This window comes from Ambystoma mexicanum, chromosome 5p, assembly GCF_040938575.1.
Source record: "Ambystoma mexicanum isolate Mex_15411 chromosome 5p, UKY_AmexF1_1, whole genome shotgun sequence".
Taxonomy (NCBI): Eukaryota; Metazoa; Chordata; class Amphibia; order Caudata; family Ambystomatidae; genus Ambystoma; species Ambystoma mexicanum.
The window spans coordinates 191,229,775-191,252,705 of record NC_090930.1 but is presented as its reverse complement, the minus strand read 5'-3'; the positions used below and the strand labels follow the sequence as shown (position 1 = coordinate 191,252,705).

Sequence of the window (22,931 nt, the reverse complement as noted above, 5' to 3'; positions counted from 1 at the left end):
TTCTTCAACTCTAATGACTAAGTGGCATCTCTCTGTAATCTTGTTGGTCCCCTGGAGTGATGAAAATATATTTCTTTATTTATTTGTAGTTGTAAAGCGCCTAGCAGCACGGAGGCGTCGTCTGCTATTGGTTCATCCCATGTTTGTTTTGTTCTATGTGCGCACCGAGGCCTGAGGGCGAGTTGCACGTTACAAGAAATGCAAATGATAAATACAAATAATAATATATTATAAAGTTAAAAAAAAAACTCACATTATTAACATGTTCATTTGTCTTTCATGATAAAGTGAAGTAAATGTTGAGTTCCCTTCATTCTGTTTTACTGAATAGAAAAGTGACCGGAAATCAGAATCTGGCAAGTGACACAGATTTTAAAAGAATTTCGGGATGTGCCTAGTCACCTACATCAGCAATCTCCCTTTCATAGAGACACCAGCTTTACTGAGCACAAAAATAAGGGAAGTAATGTAGTATTTACTCAAGTCAAACAGCGTTTCCAGGATGCCGCTCCGATCACCCATGTGGGAATCATTGGTTCGTATGTAGCATCTTGAATATTTAAAAAGATATCTCTTCCATGTTTCCTCTTTGACTTTATCTATGCGTGTGTTGGAAGCTAACCACTCCCTCACGCTCTCCGTTATTTTCCATTCATGTATATAAGAACTGCTCTCTCAAAGTAATACCTATTTCAGAGTACATTGTTTCTTTATGTGAATATTTATGATCATGTTCTCATAGACCAAACTAGGACAGTAGATCAATGTGAACTCCGGATCTTTAGAGCCATTGACATTGTCACCTTCAATAATGGAGTAGTTGAAAATAATAATGGTAATCCAACTGTGAAAATACCTTCTGGAGACACACGATTATGACGCCCACATCATGGCGGTTTTTCATATTTTTTACGCCTGGACCTACCTCATTGTTTGATGCCTTTTAATGATGAAATATGATCTATCGCTTGAGGCAAAGGTCTTTGTGCCTGGCCATGCACTGTTGAAGTTGGCTAATGGGAAACAAGTGACATTTGAAAACATAAATGCAATAATGACATTGTTCTAGCAATCTTTGCTTGTAGATTGAAAATATGTTTTTTAGTTTCTCAGAAAGAAGAGGATTGTGGTGAACATACTTTACCCACATGTACTTGCTGTACTGACAGTGCTGATTAACAATTGGCTGAGGAGAGTACTGCATTCATCTCAATACAATTCTAATCAGGAACAAACTATTTTTGAATTGGAGGTATGAGATGCAATCCGTGACCGATAGTCTTGTGGTTTTTCACTTATCTCTACGAGGAAACCTAGTTTTATGTTATGCCTGAAAACAATGAATACCTCATTAGTGAAGTTAGAGATGTCAGTGTCATAGTGGAGAGTAATGCTTTGGTTAATGTTTAGTGGGAGGAAGTCCTACAATTCCCTGCCTAATATTGTGGACATTGTAGCGCATTTCTGCGAGTGAAAATACTTCCATGCTACAAATAGTAACCTTAAATGACCCAAAAAATATAAGTTGGGTAACAAAATGGGCAGTTTTCCTGCTTTTCAGGTCTTAGTAGAAAACAGTAGACTACATAACAAATGACACTGCCAACCGGTTCTTCTGTAAAGCTCTTATTGGATGCTTTTAGGACCAGAAAAAAAGAAAATGTCCCTAGAATTGTAAGCCAGGAAGTCAAAAACTTCTGTAGATGGCGATATGTTTAGAATAGTATTTTTGCTTGTGATACATCAGAGGTCCTTACACTTTCTGATGTTCATTTCATTGTCTTTGCACATCATGCCAAATCCCTGCGTGCACTCCTTGTATCTGCATGGTGGCTTTTTGAAGTGCATTCACATGTGAATACAGTGGCTGTTCCTGGGAACTGATTGATTCCTTTTCAGTTCATGAGTTTGTGCAATGACTGGCTTCTGCATCTTCCCAAGCTGGGGAGAAGACTAACCGCTTGATGGATGCCTTTGTCTCTGTCACTTGCATACAAATGTCTGCCTTGTGACCAGGCAGAGTAGAAGTTGACCTTGGCATGCCACAATTGATTGAGCATACAGGAGCTTATTTCTAGAGGGTGTTTAGGTGCTCCTCTATGTATATTAACATCTTATGTCAATTGTGTTAGGGGGCAAGCCAGGTGGCAGCATCTGGGTTTGTTGATCTTTGATAAATTCATAAAATTGTATGGATTCATTGGATTATGTTACCAACTATTTTGGACATGCTTATGCCACTCTTCAGGCTGTACCTTTTCAATACTGGACATTTTCTATGATATGTTGTCAGACTGAACTGCATTCTGACAGTCTTGGCATCCATTATCACTCCTGAATTTATTTTTCAGTCATATCAGTGTCCACATTTTATTTCGGAGCCATGTACCTCCATCCCAATGGTACTGGCTTTACAGGGTGTAATCCATGTTATGGAAATGGTGTTCTGGATCACTTTCAAGATGGTCTACATGAGTAGATTGACTATTAAACCATATGCTGTTTCCAGTTATAATTTATAACTGATCTGTGACATCCTATGTTCAAAGAATACATCCACAGAATCATTGGACGAAATCTATGTGTAAAGCGTCCAGACTTAAAGGCCAGGTATGACTAGGATGCTAAATTTGATGGAAACGTTGAATGTATAGCCCAAATTACTGAGTTGAAAAGGTAATGGAACTGTTGTTGGTGTACTGGAACATTTTATTTGAACATAGGATAATCCCTTAATTTACACTTAAATCATTTGATTTAGCTAATCCTGTGCCATTATGTCATTAAACAATGATGGATTTGTTTAATGTGTGAAAAGGCATCAGTGATGAGAACTGTGGTTACGGATTTAGAATGGCATTAGCAAGATCATGCAAGAGGAAGAGACCTGAAGTTGACAGAAGAGGAATGGCTGTGGTCTCAGATATCAAGAAAATATTGGGTCAAGGTGCGATGGTTGAATATTGTCTCCGAACATTTGTCCACTACAATTAGTTTCCATTGTTTAAATTGCATTATACATTTTTGACTTTACCAGATGATGATAATAGGTGGCACGTAAATCAAATCCCTCTGACTGGGTATGAATGATATGATGAGGCATTTATGAGTGACTTATGTTCTAGGTGCATGACAACAATGCAGTTGAGGTAGAGTAAGATGATTAGTTATCAGCCCTCTAAGAGGGTCCATTGAAACCAAGTAAGGAATATTAAAAGGAGACACCTGGCATGTTGAAGTCAACTCTCGACCTGCATGACATGGCCAGCTATCGCCTCATCAAGCGGCTATCCCCTCACCCCCTCAGCAAAATGATTGAGAAGACAGTCGTTATCAAGTTTCATGGAAGGATCATTCAGCACAATGTCCTACGGGACTTCCAATAAAGATTCCACCCACTGTGTAGCAAAGAGACCGTCACCGTCCAAGGTATTGATGATGCTCTACAGATCCTGCACAAAGGGGACACCTGTCTACATTTCTTATTGAGCCTTTGTCCTGCCTTCTATACAGTGGACTATTAAGCCCTACCCCACATCCTTGTTGTGTGCATAGGCTTCAATTGCACAATCCTGCAATTGTTTGCATTCTAACTATCCACCAAGGACCAACACACCCATATTGGCCTAAACAGGTGCCAGCACCGCCAAGTAACCTGCAAGGTTCCATCCTGTCTCCTGTCCTCTTCGACCTCATGAAAGCTATGGGGGACCATCTGCATATGTTGATGTGGGCAATACGACATGCAAGTTAACCTAAACACCAATTCCTTCATCCAAACCTCCATGTTGATTGCCTCCCTGATGCTCAACCCAAAAAAAGAGTAAATGCATTCTTCTAGAAAAACCTGCCAAGGATGTGCTTGTCTGGAATTGCCTGATTAACATGAATCCCAATGGATTCACACCTCATCTTGCATCTAGCGCAACCTCTCCTGGATTTACTGTGGACGGACCTCTCATTCCAAACACACATGGCTAAGAAAGCCTACACAGCATGATACTAGTATGTACCACTCTGAAAAAGGCTACACTTTCATCCTTGTAGTGAGTTCCAGAACAGTTCTGCTCATCTCCCCCCTGGGCGGTGGCAACATCCTACTTCCAGGAGTTACAGATGGCCCCTCGGCAAGCTGTATAGCACATCTTCTCACTGGACTCCGAAAATTCAACCACATCATCCCCATCAACAAACTGCACAGACCTCTCTTAGCAGGCATCATGTCCAAGACTGCCTGTGCTACTTACAAAGCAGTCATTACCAAAACACCACTATACCTGGCTGAGAAATTCACTTTTTCTAGAGGCCAGTGTCGCACCAGAAGCCACAACATGACCAGACTGTACACAAAGAAATTCACAAGGGGGGAAATGAGGACTGCTGCCTCTTTCTGCTATGCACCCTGTCTTTGGAACATCTTACTGAAGGAGATGAGACGGGCTCCATCCATTCTACACAGGAAGTACATGAAACTCCTACTCTTCCAAGAATGTCTCACCCATCCCCCATCGGCCATTTCCCCCCACTCTTCCTCATCCCTCTTGCTCTACATTCTTCTCTGCTATTCCCCATTTCCCGGCTATTCCCCATTTTCCTGCTGTCCTCCCTTCTCTGCAGTCCTCCCACTTCTGCTGTCCTCCCTCTTCTGCTGCCCCGCCCCTTTCCCGCTGTCCCACCTCTTCCCTGCGAAAAAAGAAAGATGTATTTTTTGAATGTTGTGAGCAGTAACACCCATTCCCAGGTCACTGTTGCTTTTTGTTGTTAATGATACTGTAAATTACTTTGCAGCCTTTAGCAAGGAATATGATTTCATATTGTATTCAGCATCCAGCAAAAAAAAAAAAAGAATTCTTTAAAGAGAATTTGAAGCTTGAACTGTAAGGTGTACTGATCTTTTATTTCCTTTTTGTTTGCAACCAAGGAGGAGCCAGACGCATTTGCAGCATATAGAGTACGGACTTTATTGTACTTTCATAATATACATCTTAAAATGGTGATGATAAATGAAAGCTGTACATACATGAACTTAACCTGTACAAATGTAACCCCGTCAGTGAACCATGAACCTACGATAATTGTTCTGTATGAATTCCTGTTTTGGTGACAATGTATGAATTAATTTGTATTTTTCCCCCGAATTGAGATTACGACTAGGCAGATGGACATACTAGCTGAGTGATTTATCGACAAGTGGAATTGAAGCTAAAACTCTTTTGTGAGTGACAGTGAGTCACAATTTACAGCTAAGACCACCGAGGGGTACTCGCCAGTAGATCAACCCAAGAGGAAAAAGGAATTTGCAGCTGGATTTAGCCAGTGGTTTAGAATGGAGGCATACATCTAAAGAACTATTGTGGAGCATGTGTAGTGTACCCCATTTTCTTCAAGAGTTTGCAGTTGATGAGGGGCAGCGGAAAAATCTCGGAACTCGGCCCTTCTTGTGTAGAGAAAGATGAGGTTACTTTTCAAGAAATGGTGGGAGGGGATCTAACGGGCTCAGGAAAAATGCAAAGCTTATTTGAGCAGCATAGTGGTGCGAAAGATAGACGTTTTCAGTCAGAGACTGGCTAAAGGTGAGTGTAAAAAGGAATTTCCGAGCTCCCTGGGCCACTCTCAAGTCACTGATGTGCACACTGATTCAGTCGGGGTGGAGAATGACACCGTGTGGAACTGCAATAGAGTGGTACGGTCTGATCCCAGTACCTCAAGCATGCCCACCACTCCTAGAGGAGTATCCCAAAATAATCCCACTGCCCTCCACGCCGCCTTCGAGGTTTGGAATCTGCATTGGAAGGAAATAGTCATGCGAACACCTGCGATGAAGGAACAAGGGGACTTTCTCGGGTATCGGTCCTGGTCCAGAACAGGCACCCTAGGGAAGTTGACACGGCACATGACAGCAAGAGCTAGAAAATCCCCCCCGCCTGCTTAAGGGATTCATTTATTTAGTTGAACTGCTGTGCTCTGCAGGGGAGGTTGATGTGTGATGGTCAAGTGGCTTACTGGAGCCACACCATGACACTGTTAGGTCATGATTACTTTGTAAATAGTGAGGAGGCGAGAAACTAGAGGGATTCCAGGAATGTCCGTTGCTGGAGAGGGATGAAGATGACCAACAGTAGAACTGTAGGGCGTCAGTGAAGGTCTCATCATTTGCGTTTGCCTCTGTCACTTCGGTACACGCCTTCCATAAGATTTTCTATTTAACTTCGCATGTGGAACATGCATACTGACCTCTCTACCACAAACAAGGTTTTCCTGACACATATGGGAGGAAATAGACTTACAGCATGTGGGTTCCCGCTAGCATGTCCCTACCACGAGGTCTGATTTGGGAGGGATTGTTAATGTCTGAAGGTTGCCAGGCAACTGAGAAGCCAGTCAATCAGGCCACCTAGCAGTTACGCAACACTGTGAGACCTTGTTAGAACTCTCTCTCGCTCATTTACTTACTCACAGTTTTTCATAATATTATGCATCACCTTTGTCAACTGCTTGGTCCATGGATGGTGTAGAACATTATGTAACTTGGGTGATGTGGGTCTATGAAGACAGAGTTTCCGTTGAAGTAAATGTTCGGATGCTAAAACCACATCTAAATACAATTCTTAATACCACATCACATAGCAAGCTCGTTCCGTTGTCTGATTTACCAGACAATGGAAGACATAATTTGACATGCAGCTAGAGTTTACACATTTATGAATGCAATTGTGGCAGCATGGATTGGCCAGGTATCCAATGCCATCTGCTCAGTTTTGAAGTGAGATTATACAAGAGATGTATAGAGGTAACTCTGAGGAATGTGATGCCAGGAAAGTACACCAAGCACAGCAGCGATATGATCGCAGGAGAAGCAGACCTCTCTTGTGCATGGTTTTTGGATTCAGGTGTCCTTTGCTAAATTATTAATGTCTTCGGAAATTGATCTTTGCCAGAGAGACAGTGGCAGGAACCTGAGCTCCCGAAGCAGGGTCTGTGCATCATTTACCTTGCGACATTTGAGACAAGTTTATTTTTGGACTGCTTCGTAAAAGCTACGTTCCAGTACCATATAAAACACCTCAGTAATTGTTCTTTCTATGGATTTCCGATGTAAAGTAGTCCTACTGTATTTTATATGGCAGGCTTTGAAGGTTTGCAAAAATGCTTTTTTTATTATGAGCAAAAGACAAGTAGATGATTTTACAGATTTCATCTCCTACGAAACATTTTAACGTAGAGTCCATGGCGTGATGAATTTAGTACGATCGGCACTAGCCTCTGGATCCGGGCTTCACAAATAATCTGGTGAGACGGCTGCAAATGCCACAGAATCCCATCAGTCTGTGTGCTTGTTCATCTGAGACCAGTGACCATTATTTATTTAATACCTGTAGATGCACAAGGCAACCGCCACAATATGCAGCATGCTGTATGGTGCCCCAAGAGGAAAGGGAGAATACAGACAACGGTGGGGTGGAATTCACAGGTCTTGTGGATCACTGAGACCACATGGGAGCAGGAGCAAAGGGAGATCCTATAAGTAGGCATCAAACAAGTGCAGTATAAAGCAAAGCAACAATGTACAGGGAGGGCCAATTAGGGCCCGGTAGACCAGGGTAAGTACAGCTGCAAGCCACAGCGCCATAAAGACTTACCAGTGGGCAAGTCTGGCCAATTGAGAGGCTTTGTTCAAGCTCAAGGTGCCACAGCACAGGGTCACATCTGTGTGAAGGGTAAGCCTGTATGTAAAGGTGAGATTTCAACATTTCTTTAGAATCCCAGGGGTGTGTCTTAAGACTTAAAGTTAATATGTTTCCGGAGAGCGGTGCTGCCTGATCTGATGGAATGCCACCTCAGCATCTATTTCCTGAAGGCAGTAGAGGATGGCTTTCTAGCGTAGGTGGATCTCTGATCACTGAGGGTTCTATTTTTTAATGTATGATCTGATGTAGGAAGGTCGTCTTCCATTGGCTACTTTGTGTGGTGCACAGCACTTTGAAATCAATTCTTTCCTTCAGATGCTGCCGATGAGTCTTTCAGGTCTGGCGAGATGTAATCCTCCCAAACTCCCCAAACTTGGGGTTTAAACTCCCAAACAAGTAATTCTGCCTTGGTCTGTCTGAGTGGCAGGGCATATTCAAATGGAGACGAACGTACACGCTGTACCAGAAATCAAAGCTTGCCAACACCAACGGTTTGGTAACATCCACCATATGCTGCATGGTGTGGTAGGGCATGATGTATATACGCCTTGAGAATGTGGACATGGTAAGATTTCCAAACCTCCATGCTCTGCCTGTTAATGAAGCTCTTGTTATCGGAAGGAGAATTCCAGGTAAATGACCTCTGTTGCTAGGAGTAGGAAAGAGACCCGTGGTGTTCGGCCAGTTGGGTATGCGAGGAAGGGCTGTTAGACCCAGTGAAAGGAACTTCTGTTTTGGCGATGGGTTACCAATCGTCCAATCCGTTAATGTCCGTAGAGGGATTGAGCTGTTCTGAGCATTTATGTCAATGTTTTATATAGTTGGCATACCTGTGAAAGGGAGTAGGGACTGTTTCCAGTATCTCAACTAGAGATTATACAGGACATTTATCCATTCAGTCATGAGGAGCAACATATCTGCACGTGAACTGTCTTTTAGGGTGGAGGTGATCCATTTTAAAGCCAGGCCTTTGATGCCAAATGGGTGCTGAAATCTGTGCAATAGGTTTGGTGGTGGACCTTGTCAAATAACGCAGAATTTTCTGGGAAATGTTTATCCATAGTAGACACAAAGGCTTCGGCACTCTCGGAGAGGCAGAAGCCAGATTAGTTTGTATATGAAGTTCATTAGATTCTGTGTATTCCTTTAGTTGTTGTGCGGCTCCGTACCCCAGCAGCTTATCCATGGGTGGGTTATTAATAGTCGGGTGAAAGTTATCCATGTTTGGATCGGGAGGCCTTTTATTTCTCAGGGAGTTGTGACCAGGGCTGTGAGGTCTGGGGTCAGAGTGGAGATGTCTTCCTTAATATGCTGGTAGGATAAGGGCGGGGTATATTCTGAAGAAGTGTTCAAAACAGCCTCTGATTTTCTTTTTAAGCAAAGTCTAAAAGTACTGGAAATGTTTTTGTTTGCCCAGAAACCTTTCACTAGTGCATGTGGAATTTTTCATGGTATTGGCACTAGGGCAGACATTGCCATGTGCAAAAAACACATGCTTTCAATGCATTTTTGTATTGGGGAAGGTTTGCCTTTGTGCGCATACCGTTTCTTATTAGCAGTATGGTTAAATGTGTCCTTGTGCAATAATGCATTAAAATAGTAATTTTTGTTTGCACTAGGGCAGTGTTTGCCCGAGGGCTATTTCTGTTCAAAATTATACTTGCACTAATGCAACATTTTGCTTATCTTGGCCTAGGGCATCTTCACTTGTATTGAATTGCATTGCTGCAGTTTACAGATGAAGAATTCCTACTTTAAGCAATTTCCTATGGGAGCTGCCATGACTTTTGTTATTTTTCCAGCTTTCATATGTTGAGTCCCTCTTTGCACAATTTTTGGTGGCCCCTCTCCTGCTTTACCCTTTTCCTTAATAGGAGGCTAACCTCGTTAGTGAAGAAGGACAACTCTGGGAGCTGCAGCCAATCCAATCGAGGTAGCATGGAGAGTGGTCAAGGCTAAGTCTCAGGAAGGGGTGAGCTTGGTAAAGGGTCCACAATGAGTCCACAAGTTAAGTAATCAAGGATTACACTTAGACAAGTAGTTCAAAATATACTATATTTATTTATGGACAAGCAAACACTATAAAAAAAGTAATAATATCACACAATAAATACATATATACAGTCCCTGTATCCAGTGCAATATGACTACAATGCCCCCACCCCACAAAGTTGAATGGAAAGGTATTGGTGAGATTTGTAATGGCAGTCCACAAGGATTCAACCCTAACTTTAGAAGTCCAAGTTGACTGGGGTCCTGTGCCCTAAAAGTTCACAAAGTTCCAAGTACTTTTTTAAGTCAGGAAAAAAGTTAGGAGGAACGTTTTGTGGATGGGAGAAAGGTTCCAAAAGTCAGGTAAGGGTCTATTCCACTGAATAAAACTCTCCCTGGATTTTGGAGTGCGTGTGTGAACAAGCAATGGCAAAGCCAAATTAATGTAAAAGTTTTAAAATATAGGAAACTTTTAAAAGGGAGATATAAGGGTTCGACTAATTACCTCAGTAGCTCACCCCACTTACTCTGGTTTCTCTTGGGACATTGGCAGGTCTTCAAAGTGTCATCAGAGGTCACGTTTCCCACTGTTTCTTCCAGACTTCGGTGCCCAGGAGTTGCAGGTTCGCGTGAATCCCCAGTCAGCCACACATACTGGTGCAGCATTTTCCAGTTGAAGAATGCAGCTCATTTAGGTGCAGGTCTCTGCAGGAAAGCAGTTTCTGGTGATGGTAATCATTGCACGGTGATGGGAGGGGACACAGTTGTCGCAGTCAGAGTCCGCCTTGTGTCTCGGGTCCCTTGGATGCTGGAGCGCTGACATTTCACAGAATCGACTCTTGTGGGACAAGCTGGCAGTTCCCAAAGATCCGGGCTGGAACGGCAATTTCTACAGCATGGTAGCCCAAACTTCCAGTTGGTCAGCACCTGATTGGCTCAGGGACACCTCCACAGCCTATGGATTGCAGGACAACTAGCAGAAGAAAGAAACCTGCCAGACAGGTTTCTTCCAGGACAGTAGCAGAAGTTGGTTGTCAGGCCTACTTCAGATGGGTCCATGGTCTCTTTACTGGTCTTCAGTAGCATAGGATACTAGGCTCCTTGTAGGATTTCTCCAGGATCTCTGAGGCATGAATGCAGGACTCCACTTCTTATCCAGAATGTCATGTGAGACAGAAACTCGGCTCACCCAATGGAAGAGCTGCAGCACACATACATGCCAGCAGTGGTCCAATCAGGACCACTGATGGGGAAACTCATGTATACCCTCTAGAAATACAGAAATTAGTTTGTGGATTGGGATAAGACAGTCCCAGCCCCCTGGGAACGCCCGCACGCACACACGCACGCACACGCTTTCACAGGCAAGTGCATATCCATGAAAGGATTTCCCTGACCTGGCAGGGTAAGAAGTAAGGCACAGAACAAGATGGTCAAAAGAACATGCAACAACCATGTGACACGGCCATGTGTTGACGCTTGCCACAGTTAGCAGCCAAATGCGGCACGGCTAAAGAAAAGTATTGCAAATATAGTCAAAACACAACTGCTGCCACCAGCTTGTCTTTGGGCACATCTAAAGTAATCAAACCAAAATCCCTTTGAGCGTAGTCTAGGGTTACACAAAAGAAACCTCATTGCACTGCATGGTAAAATGCATTGTCCTTTGTTAAAAAGTTACCTGAAAAATAGATAGCATGTAACAAGAAAAGGGAAACGTAGCTTCCCAGTAGTGACCACCTTAAGGACTAGTCAGTTTCCTCATAAAAATGAGCAAAGTTGCATGGGAGTGAAGCTGAAGGCTTCATTTCACTTGAAAAAGTATTGACAGAGTTCAAAAACAAAAGGATAACGTTTGGATGTGAGAGAACACTTGCCTATTTTTTTAGTTCTGGTTTATCATCTTCCCCCTGTTGGAATTACATAGTACTGTGGTGACAACTTTAAATATTCTCATGTCCCATCCATCGCCATCCCTTACTATTCCACTTAAAATGAAATTCAGTCACTGTAGACGTTTCTGGCCCTTCTATTTTGACAAGCGTGCGAAATCCTTTGGGACACTAATAAAGAACAATCATCCATTCACGCAATACTGCCATTTCAATTGTTCCAGCCCCTTTAGATTCCCTTTCCTCGTCAGTGGAAGCGCAAGACTGAAGTCTGGGATGCAAGTATGTATGGGATTTATAAGGTGCACACTCAGCTGGGAAGAACACGTGCGCTGTCGAAAGGGGGCGCGCCCAGGTGGTGCAGGGCTCGCTGAGGAGCTGGAAAGAGTAGGGAGCCAGGGGAAGAGGGACAGTACTACAGATGGGGAGAAAATGGATTGATCGCAGCCATCAGTGATTGGCACTTTGAAGAGGAGGGTCTTCAGCACTCCTTCCTGAAGTGTAGAATGGGTGGAGCCAGTCTTATCTGCGTCAGTAACTTCTTCCAGAGACAGGGTGCATAGCTGTAAAAGGACTGTTCACCCCCATCACCTTGCAGTTCTTATGTCAGGAATACAGTTGATAAAAGTTAAATCTAAAATACTCCCCACCGTGACCAGGCTTCTCACTCAATGGCACCGTTTTTTCTTTGTTGTTTCTTCTTTAGGGTTTTAGTTTTGATGCATCCAACCATCCTTGCCCTCTCGTGGCTGCCTGGTCACAGCTAGGTGGCTTCAACAAACCTGAAGCCTGGAGTATTTCTCCCCCTTGATCTAGGAATCCTAATGTCGGATCGGCTCACTAATTGGTAGAAACATGACTGGCACATTTTCATTCTCAAACACCCTAAAGTGATTAACTTGGAAAAAACAGGTCAAACCTATTGGCTTTGTCCGTGCTCGTTTTTCTTTTTCTAGCATAGCCAGTCCTTTCTACAACATCAAGTACAACAGCTGAACACACGCATTGTGGGCAATTCATGGCGCTGATTTACACACCAATTTTCCACGTAATTTCTCAGATTTAGAAGGGTTGAAGCCGCAGAGTCACTGGTGGACTTGCTGTGCAATATTGATGTTGGGGAAGGTATAAGACCTAACACGGAGACCCATCTGCCCCATCAAAGTCCATGCCCTTTAAGCTGAATACAGCATGAGCATTCAGGGCATGACATCTAAACTGGCAAGGAAACATTGGGAAAGAGTTCTGAAGTCCTTTGCTTTTTTTCCCCCCCATCAGAGCACAAAAACAGCATCTGAGCCTCCTTTGGCACCCCCTGTCTCAGAAGAAGAGGATGAAGAAGACGAGGAGGAGGAAGATGAAAACGAGCCACCACCTGTTATCGCACCAAGGCCTGAGCATACAAAATCAGTAAGTGACAATTACACCTACTGTTCAATCAGGCACTCGGATACCGTAGAACTAGTGTGTGGGTGAGGCTAGTAGGGGCAACATTATTGCTCACGCTCTCCTCTGGTTTGGCCAGTCTAGTTCTATTTCCATTCAAGGATGAAGTGATTAGTACTAGCAGAACTGCCAGCTGGGTCTACGTGATGATCAGTTTTAATCGGTTTCGGATGAAATGTCCGAATAAAAATTACCGACCCCACCAAAAGAACTAAAACACACCACGAAAAGTTCTCGAACTACCAAAAGGTCAAACTTTTCGTTGTATGTGTTTGTGTTTCGGTGGGGTCGGTATGGGGCTGGGGGGGTGACCCCTGTAACACCCCGCTCACTACAGTGATCAGGGTCTGCGGGGGACACCCCCCTCCCCCAGACCCCTGCCAGAAGAAACAAAAACGGGGGTTGCAGGGGACACCCCCCCAGCCCCATACCGACCCCACCGAAACACAAACACATACAACGAAAAGTTTGACCTTTTGGTAGTTAGAGAACTTTTCGTGGTGTGTTTTAGTTCTTTTGGTGGGGTCGGTAATTTTTATTCGGACATTTCATCCGAAACCGATTAAAACTGATCATCACGTAGACCCAGCTGGCAGTTCTGCTAGTACTAATCACTTCAGCCTTGAATGGAAATAGAACTAGACTGGCCAAACCGAGCAAAAATAAAAATATTCAGTATAGTGAGCGGGGGTTGTGTAGCTGTCCAAAATTTTTTTTTTAAAGAAAAGGACCCTGCAGCGCCGATCACGGAAGTGAAAGGGAACTGGTGCTGCAGGGACACAACGCGAAGGAAGGAAAGTTAAGTAGGGTGTTGGGGGTGTGGGTGGGGGTCTGTTGTGGGTGGGGATGTATGTATGTATGGTTTCTATTGGATGTTTGCATGGGAAATGTACGAACATTTGTAGTGCTACATTTCCCGTGCGATCATTTCCATCACAGATTTTTCCGCGAGGGAAATATCATGCAGATCCGTTTGAACCAGCATCACTTTCCAGGGTGGAACTTGAAGTTTTTTTCTGAATGACTTGGCAGGCATAGTGTCTTAACAACAACCGACTTGGTAGCAAATTTTGAGTGTGATTCAAATTGGATGTTTGTTTTCATTCGTAGGCAATGCACGCTATCGCAAATAAAGCCTTTGCATTGTCAGTACATGATGTAAAATGTTTTCTCGTGCACGCTATCAAAATGCTGCTTTCCTCACTGAGGGTTTTGAAATTCGAGTGACGTTTCTAATTTGTGGCTCTGACATCATGAGGTGAAGCTCCAGCTGGTCCACAACCGACTGGTAATTTTACTAAATAGAACTAACATGAGCATAGTAATGCTGGAGTACCAATGCTGACACTAAACACTCTGACAGTGTACTCTGGGCCTCCTTCTTGACTGCTAACATGACGCTTTTGTATGTTTATGAGCGTTTGAATTAAGTAGTGCAGTTATTCAAATAATTCTCAATCGGACACTAGAACATGCTTAATAGTAATTGATAGAGTAAACGCTCCATTCCTGGCTCGGGAGGATACCTCGTTGTCAAATCACCTACTTTGGAACCAAGACGATGCAGAGCAACACAGATTTGATCCCCGGGTCCGCGCTTAGAAACGTCTGGGTAGACGCTATAAATAACCAAGTATAATTATAAATTATCTGGCACAAGCAGGGTTTGAATGGTTCTGGACATCCAAATGTGTCAGTGTCCCAAATGGATGCCTGCCAGTCTGCTCGGTGTACCGGCACTCCCCTGTCTGGAATCTGCTATACAGCCTCAAATCTTTTTTTTTTATCCGAATATTAGAATTATTGGCAATAATAAGTGACTGCTAATCACACTAGTAACTACTAAGTATGTATATAATCTTGCCTCTGACTAAGCAACTGCTATAATCATGTAATTGTACTTCAATGCGCCCAGATACCCCTGGGTCAGGTGCGCTATATAAATAAAATAAACAAACACATTCCACTTCATTGAGTGCCAGATGACAGAATGTATACTGAGTCACGTGTTTATATTGCCCTCCATGGCAGATTGCTCTGGTTTCTGTGCATTGTAATAATTAGAGTTCTTTGTACCCAATTTTAATGGTGCTCAATTTATGGACCTCTGACGGATGATGGGGTTGAGTCTGCTCTGCCATAATATGAGCATGCAGCTTTCACTGTCCTTAACCTGCTGAGCTACCTTGCCGCTAAAAGGAGACCTTACTAAGTCTTAAACTCCGAAATCAATTATTAAAGTAAACATTTTCACTAGTGCACACAATAACTTAGAAGATCAGACTCGCAATATTTCAATATGTTGCAATGTATTTATCTTTGCTGATCTCAATATTCCTTTCTTTTACTTATAAAGTGCACAAACAAGGCAATCCATGCACTAGTCCTCAACAATCACAACTAATCAAAACCTTCAATCAAACCAGATCATTCTTTGAACTGTGTGCAACGAAGAGCTGCGACACAGGGCTGCCTAAATGTCTTTCAAAAGCGAAGTTGTAAGTTTGTCCAAATGAATTCTTGCAGGACCCCGTCCTTCCTACTGCAATGTTAACTAGATGTGCACTCTAGCGCTTCATCTTATCCTTCCTACTGCAATGTTAACTAGATGTGCACTGTAGCGCTTCATCTTATCCTTCCTACTGGAAAGTTAACTAGATGTGCACTGTAGCACTACTAGATGTGCACTGTAGACCTTCATCTTATCCTTCCTACTGCAATGTTAACTAGATGTGCACTGTAGCGGTTCATCTTATCCTTCCTACTGCAATGTTAACTAGATGTGCACTGTAGCGCTTCATCTTATCCTTCCTACTGGAAAGTTAACTAGATGTGCACTGTAGCACTACTAGATGTGCACTGTAGACCTTCATCTTATCCTTCCTACTGCAATGTTAACTAGATGTGCACTGTAGCGGTTCATCTTATCCTTCCTACTGCAATGTTAACTAGATGTGCACTGTAGCGCTTCATCTTATCCTTCCTACTGGAAAGTTAACTAGATGTGCACTGTAGCACTACTAGATGTGCACTGTAGACCTTCATCTTATCCTTCCTACTGCAATGTTAACTAGATGTGCACTGTAGCGGTTCATCTTATCCTTCCTACTGCAATGTTAACTAGATGTGCACTGTAGCGGTTCATCTTATCCTTCCTACTGCAATGTTAACTAGAAGTGCACTGTAGCGGTTCATCTTATCCTTCCTACTGCAATGTTAACTAGATGTGCACTGTAGCGCTTCATCTTATCCTTCCTACTGCAATGTTAACTAGATGTGCACTGTAGCGCTTCATCTTATCCTTCCTACTGCAATGTTAACTAGATGTGCACTGCAGCACTTCATTTTATCACTAATGAGGGTCCTCCTCTCAATCGGTGGTCTGTAAACTTTTGCTCTACAGATGTTTTTTGACTAGATGCCCCATAAACCCTTGCCAGCATAGCCAATGGAGAAAGGTCATAGGAGCCTTACTCCAAAAGACACGAAGAGTGGAGATTGCAGACACCTGTTCTAAATGGGGAGGCTTGCAGTTTTTTGTGGCGGAGCAGGGCATTCTCTTTCATCAGTGTGCGGCCGATGCCAACATTACCGTAGGGTTTGCCCTTTTGCTAACACAAACTCATCTCTTCCAGATTGGGTAAGATGGAATGCATAGTCTACAAAGTAGTCGCACACCAGCGGACCTGGTGGCTAAGCCCCACATATCTGGTGGCACGCGCTCCTCGGGCACCAAATTGACCAACCGTCTTGAATCACAACTCGTCCGCAAAGAAGTGGACCTGCAAACACTCCTTTTCTTTTCATGCACCCACCCTCAGGGACTCAATCTCGGTGTCGGCTCAGAATGCCCCCACAATTTTCCAATTTCACAAATCTCTCAAAACATGGCTGTTAACAACACCTGACCTAGGACTAATTCCAATGGACACACATACCAACATGCATACCTGCACTATTGTTAAAAGATGCCAGCCCAAATTCTGGATACCCACACTCTGTGCAACGGTCCTCTGCTGTCGAGCTAGGTCTGCACTTTAAACCATAAGAAAATAAGCATTGTGTACTACGTGTCCTACATCTTCCTTTCTCGCAGAAAGAAGTCGCTGGCTCTGCTATGCTGCTGCAGTGCTTTGAGACCTAGTTGCATACAGTTAGCGCAAGATCTTTCTGTCCTTCTATAACATCTGTAGATTACAATCTTGGGTTAATGGTAAGCCAGCAATTTGAAGCTTTTACTTGGTAACCCGCCTCTGCTACCTTGTTTAAGACAATAGAGAAGGAAGTCATTTAAGGTGGGAGGAGAACTACCTTTGAATGCTATTGATGAAAACTTTCAAAATGAATAAACTTGTTTTCTGAAAATAATGACTTCCATGGTCAGGCATCGGGTGGCAAGCTCTATTCTTGAAGCCGAAAACCACAGAAAAGGCGTCATTTTATTTCAGGAAAAATGGCATTTTCGTGTAGGCACTAAAAACTAATAGTCATAGGTATTTCAATTGCCATTCATGTCCAATCAGTTCATTGGTCGCCACAACTGGGCACTGAGCTGTAAGCCACTAATCTAACCAACGCTGCACCTCAACATGGTGTACAATATTTGGGTGTACGCGGTAATGTTATGGTTCGGCTCAGTCTAGTGCATTCCAGTTTGGTGTACTTCTTTTCTATATTTCCAGGTTGCTTTGCTTTTTATGTCTCATTAGGCAACATACAATCGCAAATGGCTTTTACCTGCATTTTGTTAAAGTGTGAATTCATCAAGAGAGTAAGTCTCGCTGACTCAACTCTTCATCCTTCAGAGGTCAATCCATTGCATCCTATTCAACCCTTCATCCTTCAGAGGTCAATTAATTACATACTATTCAACCCTTCATCCTTCAGAGGTCAATCCATTGCATACTATTCAACCCTTCATCCTTCAGAGGTCAATTAATTACATACTATTCAACCCTTCATCCTTCAGAGGTCAATCCATTGCATACTATTCAACTCTTCATCCTTCAGAGGTCAATCCATTGCATACTATTCAACCCTTCATCCTTCAGAGGTCAATTAATTACATACTATTCAACCCTTCATCCTTCAGAGGTCAATCCATTGCATACTTTTCAACTCTTCATCCTTCAGAGGTCAATCCATTGCATACTATTCAACCCTTCATCCTTCAGAGGTCAATTAATTACATACTATTCAACCCTTCATCCTTCAGAGGTCAATCAATTACATACTATTCAACCCTTCATCCTTCAGAGGTCAATCAATTGCATACTATTCAACCCTTCACCCTTCAGAGGTCAATCAATTGCATACTATTGAACTCGGTAATAGTATCTGTTCTTACACTGCTTAGAAGCAGGAGGAATCCGCCATGAAGCACCATAGAAGAATGCAAATTACCATGGGTCCTCCTACATGGCTCCCCTCCCTGTGTGCAAATAAACAGCAATGTAGCAGTGCTGTCCTGAAACTGGACCAGTCTAGCCCTGTATGTCCACTTAAAATGTTACCCCATGCATTGAAAGTGAGTTGAAGCGCCTAAAAGTCCACTTATTAAATTGACAGATCGACCAACATGTGCTTAATATGCAATGCTGTGCAGAATGGAACCAGAAATGTGTAACCCTCACTGTGAAATGGATGGTCTGGGGTAGCTTTTAACTTTCACGTGAGTGAGGGGTGGAGTTGTATTACATGTTTATGGACATAGTTTGCATGTTCTGTGTCTGGCATGCAAGTTTTTAACTGAGCAGTAACCATGGTGTCTTTCAGATCTACACACGCTCTGTAATTGAACCCATTGCTTTACCAGCGCCAACAAAAGAGGCGGCAACCTCCCCAGTGACTACCCAGCCTGAAAATACCCCAACCCCAACCTCAACCACAAGCACTTTGTACAGAAATACAGACCGGCAAAGAAAGAAATCCAAAATGACAGACGAGGAGATCTTGGAGAAACTAAGTAAGTTAGCATTTCTGTCTGAGTGGCTTTGTATCTGCTTGGGCTATGGCATCTAATCTGTCTGTCTAGCTAATATGCCAGGGTGAATTTATTCAGGAAAACTCCGAACCACCTAAGTTTCTATTGATTCCGGACATTGAACTTTCTCAAAAAGAGGTTGCCACATAGGCTATTGAGAGTTCTGAATGAGATCTGAAGGCAGAGGCAGAAGGTTTAGAATAGTTAGAGAAGAATTAAAAAGTTCGAAATCGGACTACAATTTAGTTGACCCAGGGAGAGCGATCGCAAAAGGAAACTCCATTTTGTAAAAGGAGGGCGGGGGGTAGAACATTGAAATAGGGTTTAGCTGAGGAATGCATGGGACATTGAAATGTAATACTGTAGGCTGGTTATTGTATTTTGCAAATGCCACGTTGGATGGAGGCAGACCAGAAGATACCATTCACTGACGTAATAGTGTGCGTCATCTTTTTGTGACTACTGCATGGGAGTGGAAGATTCCAGGACCAACTTGCATAACCTATGTTCATGTTGCATTACTTGCCAGTGAGCAGAGGCGTACATTGGGTAGGGCCGGAGTGGGCAAGGTGCAGCCAAAATCTTTAAATGCCCACTCAGCAGCTCTGTGTGGGCATTTACAGATGTTAATGTCACTGCAGTGGACCTAACTACATTAGCTTCAGGCTCCACCTGTTACACAATCCTGGCTACGCCTCTGCCAGTGAGTCCATGACTAGGTTGGAGAAAACCCTTATGGTTTACCGTTTAGTGGCTGAAACTGGGTGGGAATATTTTTGTGAAAGCTCAGAGAATCCCAAGGAAGATAAAATCATCGAGTTGGTCGGAGGCAAGAGATTAAATCTAGTGGCTGCTAGTAGAAGCGAGACCAGTTACCATTCAGTACTTCGAATTGAGTGTTCAACTAACATGCCATTGCTTTTGTGACTACGGGAACGAAGGGACCGTCTTGACTGCCAACATGGCCAGACCACTTGTGCCATTTGAATTGGGGCGTCATTAGCTAGAGTTTTTTTAATTTTTTTTTATTTTTTACAGCAGCTGCAGTGTGCAATGAAGCTGGTAGAGTTGTGCACGGCCAATTGAAGGTTTGAACCTCGCTTTCCGAAACGGCTTGTGCCAGGCATAGCTCCTCTGTGCAAGATCAAGTGGTACAGGCTCGGATAACGCAGCCAGAGGCGGCGGTGCTCGTACATTAGTGTCTCGGGGGCAGGAGAGGTGTAGATTCTATCTAGTGAGGAGCCCAATGAAATAACCGTGTAAATGATTAGAATGTTGGAAGCTCCTGGTCTCCACCAGACCCCACATCCATGGATTCATTGGAAAATAAGAATTATAAGCAAGATGAAGATTATTCATCTCAATCCCGTCTGCAGCAGGAGTCTGAAAAGAGAAGGAGAAGGCTCAGTTACACAGACGGGAGTGGATTTCAAACAAGGCCTGAAAGTGTCAAATATTGTAGGGCCGCCGCACCTCCAACACCACATTCATAGCCAGATGGGTGTCACAGCCGTCCATAAAAATGCAAGGGTTTTTACCCCTTATGAAGGACATTTTATTTCCACCTGAAATGGGGATTCAAACTGAGACACGATAGAAATATAACATTGAATATTTCCTGAAACAATATCATGACGCACATTTCCAAATGATTGCCCACTTTTCAGTCTAATGTACGTGGCTGATGAGAGCTTGAAGAAACCCAAACACCGAAATGAATCGTGCACTGTGGATGTGCACTGGCAGGAAGAAAATACAACCACTCTTGTGCAGCACACACCCAAACCAGAAAAAGTGATGCCTTCATCATCTGGAAGGATCTTCCCCTTGTGCCCTAGATAACTGTGCACTCTTCTGCCTGCATCTCCCCCTCTGGTTGCTGCGGGGGAGGGGGGTATTGCATCACCCAGGGGGACGCTCATCATAGACATTAAAGGGTACTTCACGGTCCTTCATCTCATATTTTGGTCTGCATTTCCCCATACCCAGGGTGGGAACCATGAGCACCAGCACGGCCCGTCTCCTCCTCCTCCTCCTCCTCCTCCTCCTCCTCCTCCTCTTTCACATCACGCTATCCCTCTGCCTCCTGCCCTGCATTCACCTCTGGATTCCTTTTCTAGCCTCGCATCCACCTTCTCTTGCTGCCCGCCATTTTGTTTTACTGTGTTCCACCTGCTCTACTTATTATCTGACCCCTCGTCTCCCTTTCGTCATTGGCCTCCCACTACTGCAGTCCCTAAATTGCCGGTCTCACCTCTGCCTGCTCTCCAGCCACATCTTCTCCAGAACTCATCTAGATGCTGCCGCCAACTCCAATGGCTGCATGCTGCACTGCGCCTTCATGCTTTCCACGGCTCCTTGTGCTGCTACTATCCGCCTTCATCAAGTTACAAGGCTATCACATCTTTGCCTACATTCCGGCTAGATCTGCTCCGACACCCCACCTCTTCTTACTCCTCATTTGAAGAAAGAATGGTTTCGAAAAGATTGAACACCACTCTTTTCAATCCATACCCCAATGCAATCTCTCAAAAGAACCAGCCGCGAGGAGGAAAAAACGATTTTCTTGATGATCTAATGGAAACATTATTTTTAATGTTTTGATGGAGTGGGCAAGGAGAGAGTTTTAAAAAAAAGAAAACAAAGAGGATTTTCACGAATGACCTCCCCAATGTGGTTTTATTGTTGGGGAGAAAGGCAAAGGGTCACAACGAGCCTCAGAAATGTTTGTTGGGAAGGGGGATGGACAGGGGAAAAAATAACAAAAATTGCAAAGTTTTCACAAATGGTTATATTTTCAAGGGATGACGAGAAAAGCTAAGGAAAACAGAATTACAAGAAATTCCAAAGTGTCCCACATCTTTTCATAGTGTTTCTCGGGGGGCATATGAGTTGAATTGACATCCAAATACTTGCCCATAACGTCACATACTATGGCAAATCCATGAAGTGGCAAAGCAGGAGGAAATAGGAATTTAATGAGGAAATGTGTGCTTTTTTTGTCATTCTTCACACTATGACAAAGATTGTTTGGTTGTCCATGGGGGGCTACTGCTGCAGTGGGATTTTTGGCTCGAAGAAGGAATAGGAAAATTCCCTGGCCAAACCCCACCATGCTTTTGTTGGGAGGCATGGGCGCCCTACATATCTCAATTTGGTGGTGTCGCATAAAGCGACCATGGTCAAGTGAAACCTGTGGTGTGTGCTGGTACCTGCTCAGAGAATTCCAAAATCCGAGTCATGGGTGAAACTCTAGGGGAGCCCGATTGCCCCGAAACCCCCCGCACTCCCCCCCCCGTCCCGCACCCCACCCTGCAATTGTGGAGCCAGAAGGTTAGTTTAGCCAGCAAAATAAGTAGGGTGTAGAAAACAGGTTGAAGTTCTGGTGTGATGTGCTCAGGAGCAGGTGATCAGGACGGAACTTCAGAGTGCACAGCTCCAGCTCGCTTCACCCCAAAGTGAAAGGAAAACCAGAGATGTTGGTGCAATCTTTTATTTATTCACCCCGCCGAGACATGCAGCAAGAGGGAGGGCCTGGAGCAGGGCTGGGACCCCATGGAGCAACAATCCTATTAGTGCAAACCTAATTGGAATCATCCAAGTCCTTTTAGACTGGGAGAGTACTATGTGGTGGGTAAGTACACTGCGTAAGGTGGAATTTTTGGTAGAAGCGATTGTTTGGAGAAGGGTCATATTCAGAGGCATCTAGATGAGGCACAAGGAGGCAAGATGCTGCAGAAAGGAGGAAGGTGAAAGAGGGGAGGATGATGATTACCCAGAGAGGAGGAGATTGAAAGGAGAGAGGAAGGCCAACTGGACGTGTAGAGTGGGATGATCTGGAGAGAGGAGGTTGGCGATAGCTGAGAGGAGGATCCTCAAGAAGAGAGAAGTGAGACGAAAGAGGAGAAAGGAGGAAGCTCAGGCGAGTAA

General features: G+C 43.7%; 1 protein-coding gene across 4 annotated transcripts in view; it reads left to right on the top strand.

Annotated features, from left to right (window-relative positions):
- Positions 1-22,931, top strand: part of PAK3 (p21 (RAC1) activated kinase 3) — a 460,078-nt gene that overhangs the window by 285,047 nt on the left and 152,100 nt on the right. For 2 of the 4 annotated variants that reach the window (XM_069612610.1, XM_069612608.1), the window contains 3 exons: positions 4,922-4,951; positions 12,851-12,982; positions 18,794-18,983. In XM_069612610.1, the coding sequence (XP_069468711.1) occupies positions 4,922-4,951; positions 12,851-12,982; positions 18,794-18,983 (352 nt within the window). The remainder of the gene's footprint in view (positions 1-4,921; positions 4,952-12,850; positions 12,983-18,793; positions 18,984-22,931) is intronic. The other 2 variants (XM_069612611.1, XM_069612609.1) reach the window with 1 other exon arrangement.